This window comes from Dendrobium catenatum, unplaced genomic scaffold (genome assembly GCF_001605985.2).
Source record: "Dendrobium catenatum unplaced genomic scaffold, ASM160598v2 fragScaff_scaffold_1067, whole genome shotgun sequence".
Lineage (NCBI taxonomy): Eukaryota > Viridiplantae > Streptophyta > Magnoliopsida > Asparagales > Orchidaceae > Dendrobium > Dendrobium catenatum.
This window is the reverse complement of record NW_021319529.1, coordinates 1,681,988-1,691,498: the sequence shown is the minus strand read 5'-3', so window position 1 is coordinate 1,691,498 and position 9,511 is coordinate 1,681,988. Positions and strand designations below refer to the sequence as shown.

The 9,511-nt window shown below is 35.9% G+C and overlaps 1 protein-coding gene across 2 annotated transcripts in view; it reads left to right on the top strand.

Annotated features, from left to right (window-relative positions):
- Positions 1 to 8,414, top strand: part of LOC110092403 (plant UBX domain-containing protein 1) — a gene marked incomplete at its 5' end in the record, with an annotated part of 47,084 nt that extends 38,670 nt beyond the window's left edge. Inside the window, 2 exon segments of one of the 2 annotated variants that reach the window (XM_028698341.1) lie at positions 5,148 to 5,252; positions 8,061 to 8,414. In XM_028698341.1, the coding sequence (XP_028554174.1) occupies positions 5,148 to 5,252; positions 8,061 to 8,236 (281 nt within the window). 2 annotated transcript variants of the gene reach the window in all.
- Positions 8,415 to 9,511: the final 1,097 nt, after the last annotated feature.

Sequence of the window (9,511 nt, the reverse complement as noted above, 5' to 3'; positions counted from 1 at the left end):
GTTACCCTGCAAGTTGTTAGGTGCGCTTTGGCCCAACCTAAGTTAAGTGATGATTGGCGTAGAACCTCAATTTTTCATACCTTCATTAAGATCGGAGAAAAGAGCTGCAAGGTTATCATAGATAGTGGAAGTTGTATCAACGCAGTCTCGTCAGCCATGGTTTCCAAGCTCAATCTTAAGGTGACCCCTCACCCAAATCCGTATAAGGTTTCGTGGATCAACTCTACTACCATAGAAATTAAGGATCGAAGCCTTATTCCTATAGAATTTGTGGGATATCAGGATAAGATTTGGTGTGATGTTTTAACTATGGACGTAGGTCAAATTATCCTTGGTCGCCCTTGGCTATTTGACAATGACGTCCATATTTATGGGAGGACGAACACCTGTGTGTTCGAACATAATGGAAAGAAGATCAAGTTAATGCCCTCTCAACCTAAACCTCCCAAGACTGAAGCAAAGCCTATCCCTGTCAAGCAAAGTAAAGGTCTCCAATTATTGACTGCGAAAGAGGTGGAAACTGAGATCACCCAAGGAGCACCCATGTATGCCCTAGTGGCTAGAGAAGTAGATGAGGACCAAAAAGAACCAATCCCCGATGCTGTTAAGCCTCTTCTTAAAAGCTTTGCTGATGTCTTCCCAGACGATTTGCCTAACCAACTGCCACCCCTGCGGGACATACAGCACGCGATAGATTTGGTTCCAGGAGCATCCCTACCCAACCTCCCTCACTACCGTATGAACCCAACTGAACATTCTGAGCTTAAGAAACAAGTCGATGAACTCCTACAACGAGGATTCATTAAGGAAAGCCTTAGTCCATGCGCTGTTCTTGCACTTTTAACTCCCAAAAAGGACGGCTCGTGGCGGATGTGTGTTGATAGCCGCGCTATCAACAAGATTTCTGTCAAGTATAGGTTTCCCATTCCCCGATTAGATGACATGTTGGACATGATGACTGGAGCAACCCTCTTTTCCAAGATAGATCTTAAGAGTGGGTACCATCAAATTAGAATCCGTCCAGGGGATGAGTGGAAGACGGCATTCAAAACTAAAGATGGACTTTATGAATGGACTGTCATGCCGTTTGGTCTGAGCAACGCCCCTAGTACCTTTATGAGGGTTATGACTCAAGTTCTGAGGCCTTTCTTAGGGAAGTTCGTAGTAGTTTACTTTGATGACATCTTAATCTACAGCACGTTGGTGGATCAACATCTCAATCATATAACACAAGTCTGTGAAGTTTTGAGGAGAGAACAGCTGTTCGCTAACCCTGCTAAGTGTAAATTCCTCACCGATAGTGTGACCTTTCTTGGATTCATCATTTCAACTCAGGGGATATATGCGGACCCAGAAAAGGTGCGAGCTATAAATGAGTGGCCAGAACCTAAGAATATACGGGATGTTAGAAGTTTCCATAGATTGGCTACTTTCTATCAGAGGTTTATTCAAAATTTCAGCACCATTGTAGCCCCCATAACTAATTATCTTAAGAAAGGAGAATTCCATTGGACGACTGCAGCGACCAGAGCTTTTGAGGATATTAAGAAGAAAATGGTAGAAGCTCCTATTATGCGTCTCCTAGATTTTTCCAAAGTGTTTGAAGTAACCTGTGACGCATCAGGGATCGGAATAGGAGGAGTCTTATCACAAGAGGGACATCCTGTAGCATACTTTAGCGAGAAACTTAATGACATACGACAGAGATACTCTACCTACGATAAGGAGTTTTATGCAATCATTCAGTCCCTTAGGTATTGGAGACACTACTTGCTACCTCAGGAGTTTGTAATATTTTCGTATCATGAGGCTTTGAGATACATCAACTCCCAAAAGAAGTTAAACGCCCGTCATGGTCGTTGGGTTGAATTCTTACAAGAATATTCGTACACTATCAGACATAAAGCCGGAATTGAAAACAAAGCAGCCGATGCTTTGAGCCGTAGGATAATGGTCACCAGAGAAATGAGAACAGAAGTTGTCAGATTTGAACGCATCAAGGATGACTATCAAGAGTGTACTGATTTTAAAGAAATATATGCGTTACTAATAGCGGGGGATAAGCCATCTGTAGATGATTTCTTGTTAGAGGATGGTTACTTATTCAAGTCTTAGAAGTTGTGTATTCCCAACACCTCTCTTCGTGAATTTCTTGTGTGGGAACTACACGCAGGAGGCTTAGCTGGACATTTTGGACAGGCTAAGACCATTGCAATCGTCGAGTATAGATTTTTCTGGCCAAGCCTTAAGCGTGATGTCACTAGACTGATCAAACGTTGCCATACCGGCCAACTAGCTAAACAGAGAAAACAGAACACAGGCCTCTACATGCCACTCCCAGTCCCTAACTGCCCTTGGCAAGACGTTAGTATGGATTTTGTCCTAGGTCTACCCAAAACCATTAGGAAGCACGATTCCATCTGTGTCGTAGTAGATCGCTTCTCTAAGATGGCCCACTTCCTCCCTTGTGCTAAAACTTTCGATGCCTCTAGGATTGCCAAACTTTACTTTAATGAGATCGTCTGACTCCATGGACTCCCTAAGACAATTGTGTCGGATCGAGATGTAAAATTTACTGTTGCCCAAGGGCATTGTAGTCTTTTACTTTCCGTATGCTTGTTGAGCCTATATAAAGGCTTGGTCTTTGTATTTTGCAATTGCTCAGTGAAATGAAATTTGCTTTCTTTGTTCTCTTTGTGAGTGCATGAAAAGATCTCTTAGTGAGTTCTTCCTTTGAGATCTCTTAGTGAGTTCTCTAGTTTTATTTTATTTGTTGTTCATCATCTCCCTCTCATTAGAAACCCCACAAAATCCCCTTCCCCAAACCCTAGCCGCCGGCCCTCCTTGGATCATGCCGCCGGCCACCACCACCATCCTGGCCAACCACCTCCCCGCCGCTCCTTCCCCTTCCGGCCAACTCCCCTCCTTCATCCTATGCTGAATTTGAAATTTAGAATTCAAATTTTGAATTCTTTCCAAATTTGGAATTCCAAATTATGAAAGTTTTCATGAGTGAATAAATTTCAAATCAATTTAATTTGGAGTTTTAAGCCCCTTGCCACGTCATCAAATCAAGTTTTAAATCCCTTCCCCCTCTCCCCAAATTTCTCCCTCTCTTCCTATGCATGCCGCCGGCCCCCTCCTTGGTGGACCCCCATTTAATTACTACATTAACTCTCTTGATTCTAATTTGAAATTCAAATTAGGATTAATTAATTTTCCTTCCTACTTGGATTAAAACTGAAATAATTTCAGTTTAATCCCTCTGCCCCTCCCTTTTCTTCCACCGCCGGCCTCCTCTCTCTCTCCCCATTAATTCTTCATTAAGGAATTAATTACTCTCTTATTGGAATTCAAATTTCCCCTCCGAAATTCTCCAAAACTGAAATTTCTCTCAGTTTTTATCTTTGTTTTCTAAACCCATCTCTCCTCACCCCACATCCACCGCCGGCCTCCTCACCCCTTCTACAACCCGCTGCCCCCCATCTCTCGTCCTTGGAGAATTATTTATGGTGACCACCCTTTCACCTCTTCAAGGATGCATGGAAGTTCCCGAGTGGAATTTCGGGTTTGAGTACGACAACCGTGGACGAGTTAACATCCTCAGATCTCCTTTTTTTGACGTCGGCTTTGACTTCGATGACACCGTCGAAGAGTATTTGGACCGGATCCTCCCAGCTTTAGTGGAGTCCATAGACGATCATTTCTCCATCTACACGTGGATCATCAAAGGGCGTCATTACACACCACCTCCACGTCCGGCGCCATCCTCTTCTTCCCTACGGATCTACGGCATCGTCGTCCTCGGAGTGGTTTCATCACTAGCATGTTTCTTCTTCTCCCTACGAACCTAGAAGTAGATGAATGAGCGTGGCCTCAAGGTGAGACAATCACTTTGTTAACCGCCGGATTCTTGTTGACCATTCATTTCCATTACTTTATTGAAGATGTTATTTTATAGAACTTGTAAACTTAGTTGAAGTTGCTTGCCTAGACTTTGTTAACTTCTAAGATTTTCATTGAATCGTCAAATTAGCGAAGCTTGGGATTGTATTATCAATACTTTAACGAACTTCTATTAATTTTCAGCGAAACAATTCCTGGTATCACATCACTTCTTATCTCATCCTAACTCATTTAGGATATTTTTGGAATGATTGCAGTATTTTGTAAAGATGGTTATGAAGCTACTATGGGAAAAATAATATTTTTAAAAGATACTTTGGATGTTATATATATATATTTTAAATCAAACAGCTCTTTTCTTGAAGCTATGACACTTGGCAATTTGGATTGTAAACTATAGCATTCCACCATAAAAATTTGTAAAAAGCAACGAGAAAGCAACAAGAAAGCTGTAACCGAATAGAAAATATAGTTATGATCTGAAAAGCAAAACAGTAAGAAAGCTATCCCAGACGAACCCTTAGTTGGGCAAAGTAATTTTAACGCCATATTTTCTAGAGATACTCGGAACCTAGTGTTGTTCCTTTTTATGCTAGATCGATTTTATTCTTGCTTTATTGTGCCAATTGGACATTTTTAGACATATATAAAATTAATTAGAAAGAATTTTTTTTTTCTATTCAAAGTTTAGGCTATTACGCAAATCAGCTGCCCAAGTTTATTTTTGATATTAAATAAAGTTTTCTTATCCTAGAAAATATATTTTACCTTGACACGATGATTTTTGTCTTGGTACTTCATCTTATTTCCGTCAGCTTTTGGTTATTCTTATATTTTAATGGAAGTTTTAAACTTGAATAAGGACAAGAGATAAATTAGCTGCTGAAATATAAATTTGTAGGAGGTTGAGAAGCCTCAAGTCTTTGTTTTGTTAAGTTTTCATAATTTCATGTTAAGCACATAGTATAACTTGTACTAATTTTGCTAATTGATTAAGAACTCTTTTTAAGTTGTCTAGAAGGAAATTAGGGACGAAAAACTGGCTGTCAACCATTTGTCTGAATGACACTTTTTCTACATGGTTGTTTTTGAATTTCAGACCCTAAATTTATTGTGATTAAAAGTTCGACCTTCTTCTAGTTAAAGCAAGATGGTATAAACATTTTCTGGGATTCATCTTGAAATCTGTAGGAGTTACAATTCATAATGAAGTATGTAAATTGCATTCTATTGATCTGCAGATACCACTCCCCCGAAGGAACAAATCAAAGATTTTTCAAAAGATTTCTACTCAGCCGGCTTTGCTCCGGGTGCTATAATATACTTTTCATATGATCTCCCCAAAGGTTTGTTTTCTTGTTTAATTTGTTAGAATTTGAACATTTATGATCTGTGGTTATTTCTTCGTCCGTGTTTTGTTCGATATTGAAAAAAAAATTATCCGCTGAACAATAAAGATATTTCTGAAATAGGCTGCTAATTTAAGTCTTATGAACTCAGAAGGGTTGGGTTACCTATCCTAGTCTTATTATAATGTACTGTCTTATGCGAGCTTTATATTTTTTATAGAATATTCTTTTTAGGATGCACTACCAAAGCAGTTCCTTGGTGTTAATGTTTGGCTTCAGGTTATTACTGACAGAGGTTGCTTTCCTGATTTTGCTAGCCTGTAGTACATTTTTTTTTTTTTAAAAAAAAAAAAAGAAAGCAAGACCTTATTGTGTTGAATATTCACTCTTCTATTGTACGCTCTTAGGCTTCGTTTGAGACGGCTTTCTTACTACTTTTTAAAGCGGTTTTCTTGTACAAAATTTTTAATGTTTGTACTAAAAAGTCACTTTAAGAAGCAGGAGGAATGCTGTCCCAAACAAAGCCTTAATCAGTGTGATTTTTAAAATTTTTAGCATTTTACTCGAATTGCTTTTGATATTTTTTATTTCTCTGGTCCCTTAAATTCTTATGCCAATGTGATTAGAAACACCCGCAAGGCCCCAAAAAAGATTTAACTAACGACCAACAAGTCGAGCAAGAGAAATAGATGAGTAATCTAGATTTTTTAGATTTTGTTTTGGGGGTAAAGTATTGTTTCATTGGAACAAGAAACTTAGCAGATAAAAGTAATGAGGAAGAAACTTCTTTTAAACTCTTTTCTCCCCAGTCACTCCTACTTCTGTGTGTAAATCCTAGCACATGATTTCTCCTATTCTTTAAAGCTAAATTCTTTTGAATTATATGACACCCATTCTTATAGACAGAATATTGGCTACAGATTAAAAAAATGATAAAACCTTGTTTCAAGAAGTCTTGTGGAAGTTATATGGATATTATGTTGACTTCAATACTGAATTCGTTTGAAGAAATCATTATCATACTCCTAGAAGTTACAAGGATACAATATTTACTTTTCTGGGATAATGGGAACCAAACCAATATTGTAACTGCTAGACAACATTGTTCCTCACCGCAAAGTTACCCGGGGTTAGAGTCTTCTTGAAACCTTTTTTAAATCCCTCTCGGCATTACAAATTCTTCACGTCTTTTAAAAATCTCACTTCTCTATACAATAGTTCTCTTGGGATTTGTTAAAAATCCCAACCGTCCCTTAATTTGATCTCTGTTAAATCTCAGTTGTCCCTGGACACTTGACCCCGTGGCTAGGATAGGAATCCGTGGGAGGCTCACTTGGATCATGCCGATCTCCTTAAATATTTGGGTGGTTGATTTAGAAAGGATTATATTAGGGAAATTATGCATGATTCTGTAATTATTTGTTTCTTTATTATGTTGTCTTGTATAGATCTATAAATAGGGATAGTTTTGTATAATAAAATATAGTCTTTTCCTTCTTTAATTTTCTGAACTTAATATGGTATCAGAGGCAGATTCCCACCACTATGATATGCCTTGGTATAAAAAAAAAAGCCAACGAAAAAGAGAAATTCAGCAAAATAGCCAACGACAAGAGAAATTCAGCACCAAACAGATTTTTTATTATTAGGAAATCAAATAACAAAAACATGATATAATGATCCTCTTTTGAGATGAAGACCTCTCCCAAACCCTAGACGCCGCTAGGATTCCTCACACAAAGAAAACTACAACACTCAAAACAAAATCTACATAAACCTAAAATAAACCCTACTATGGACTTAAATAAGCTTCCTCTCTCCCTCCAAAATCAGCCTCCTTCCTAATATGTTTCCCTCCTTAATTTGAAAAATAATTCAATTAGGAAAGGTTTCAACGAGGAAAGAAAATCAATTTTGAATGGATTTTCTTCTAATATAATTTAAAAAACCTTCCTAAACAATTAAATATGATTTGGGAAACATTCTAAATAATTAAACATAATTTTAGAAATTTCTTAAACAATTAAATACTTTTTAAATAGTATAAACATAATTTAAGAAACTTTCCTAAATGATTAAACATGATTTAGGAAACCTTCTTTTAATACTTCAAGCACATACATTCAATATTTTGTTGATTACTAGCTGCTTTATTCCGCATAATATTAGCCTTCTCATGCACAATAATAATATTTAAATCTATAATTTTTTCTTCAATTCTATTAATTTCTACAACATTATCATTCAATCTCTTATTTATAATCACACATATACAATTTATTGTATGACTCTTACCTGAATACTATATTGTAAATCCTAAACTATCAATTTCTTTACCCTTTTCTCCAAGCCATTTAATTTCCTAACTGCATATAATATTTATCTTCTTATCATAATATCTTTTAATTTCATTAATTTGTTTATAAGTAAACCTATATTCCAAGTTTATATCATAATTCTAATTTCATGGACTTTTTTTTTTGCTACATTCATTCCTGAAGTTGGAGCATTTACTTATTTAACACTACACCCACGCACTGATACAGCAACCCTCACACATTTCATGCAAAATCCTTACTCGGCCTCTCCTGTACAAGATGTATGCCAAAGCCAGTTTTAGAGACCGACTTGAAACCCAGTTCTCTATATATTTTGTAGTTGGGCTTTCTGTAAGAGCCTTACAGAAAGTGTTACATTGTCTTTGCTTGATTGAATATTTCATCTTCCATGTAAGTCAATAAAATTTTTTTATTTTTTATTTTTTTGTATTTATAGATTCAGTGTTGAGCAAAGTTGCAAGTGCAGGGCCTTATCTTCGGGAAGATGTGTTGTCCTTGAATGGGTTAGATTTTGCTCGTGAGGTGATAAATCCTATTCATTCTGACCGTGAAATTCCCATAGTGGAGGCTTCCCGAGATGTTTCAGAGCCAGCACAATCTGCCAAGAAGAAGCAAAGTAAACCTAAGTGGCTCAAATTGTGAAGGTATGAGTTATATGTTTCTTTATGCATAATTAATATACTGCAACTAGGGAACTTATTTATTAGCTTTTTGCAATAAATGTTGAACCAAGTGCTACATCTTTTATTTTTAATCAAATAATGTTCTCCTCCATATGTGTGAAACTATTTATCAATTAAGATGATATTTTTATCCGGAATATTAAACTTGCATGATGAAGATAAAAAGAAGATATACTAGCCTAATTTGGCCATCTGAATACAGTCATGGGTTGGAGAGATTATTACGTGCGGAGTTCGGATCCGAAGAATTGTTTGGTTATGTGACAGTGAACAATAAAAGTATAGTAAAAACACTTTTATTATTCACTACTGCGTTTTTATTGTTCACAGTCATAAAATCGAATAGCTCTCTCTCTGCATTCAAACTCCTTAAAATATTTTAAATTAAAGAAGTGTAAATTTTTTTAAGATTTCAAAGATGAGATAAGTATTTTATTTTAGAATTTATGATGGGAATGGTTAAAATCAGAACAATTCTTTTTAGAGGTCAAGAGATGAAAAGTAGAGCAATAGATTCTAAAAAGCTCATAAATTTTTTATGTTTGGCTTAAAGTCTTGAAAATGGGAATTTACATAAAAATGGGAATTTACTGTTTATGTTGTATATTTTATTAAAAATTTGAGGCTTACATCTCTTCAACCCAAGATTGAAAATGCTTTTGAAGTGAGAGGTTATGATGTATCAAATTAGCATTATACCCTAAAACCAAAATGAGCATTGCAAAGTAGTAACTCATGTCTAAGTATAAAGAAATTCAATGAAATTTATAACTTTTGACCTATTAAGGGTTTTAAGAAAACCTGACTCAACTAAACTTATAATTCTGTTTGGATATGACTACCAGCTAAACACTTATAATCGTTTCAAAATCATGATGTTAATATCTTTATGTAATATAGGATAGGTTAGGCTATTGTTATTTTAGAAATTTGTGGCTTATAATTTATCCACCAGGCTAAGCTGCTTGGATATGAAGGTTGTGCAAATATTTCTATCTAATATAATTTTTTTTTTAATTATTTTATTTTATATACAAGATGGTTTTCTAGTTATTTTTTTGAATTCATAGATGTCATTTCTTGGCTATTTTATTTGATTATTTTTTTTAATAGCAACAGCTTTGATTTTTAAAATACTCGTCAAAAGAAAAAATTAGGATTTTTTAAAATCAAGCATACAAGTTTTGGGAATCACACCATTTTTTTTTTTTTGCGTAAATTAGGATGTAAATGT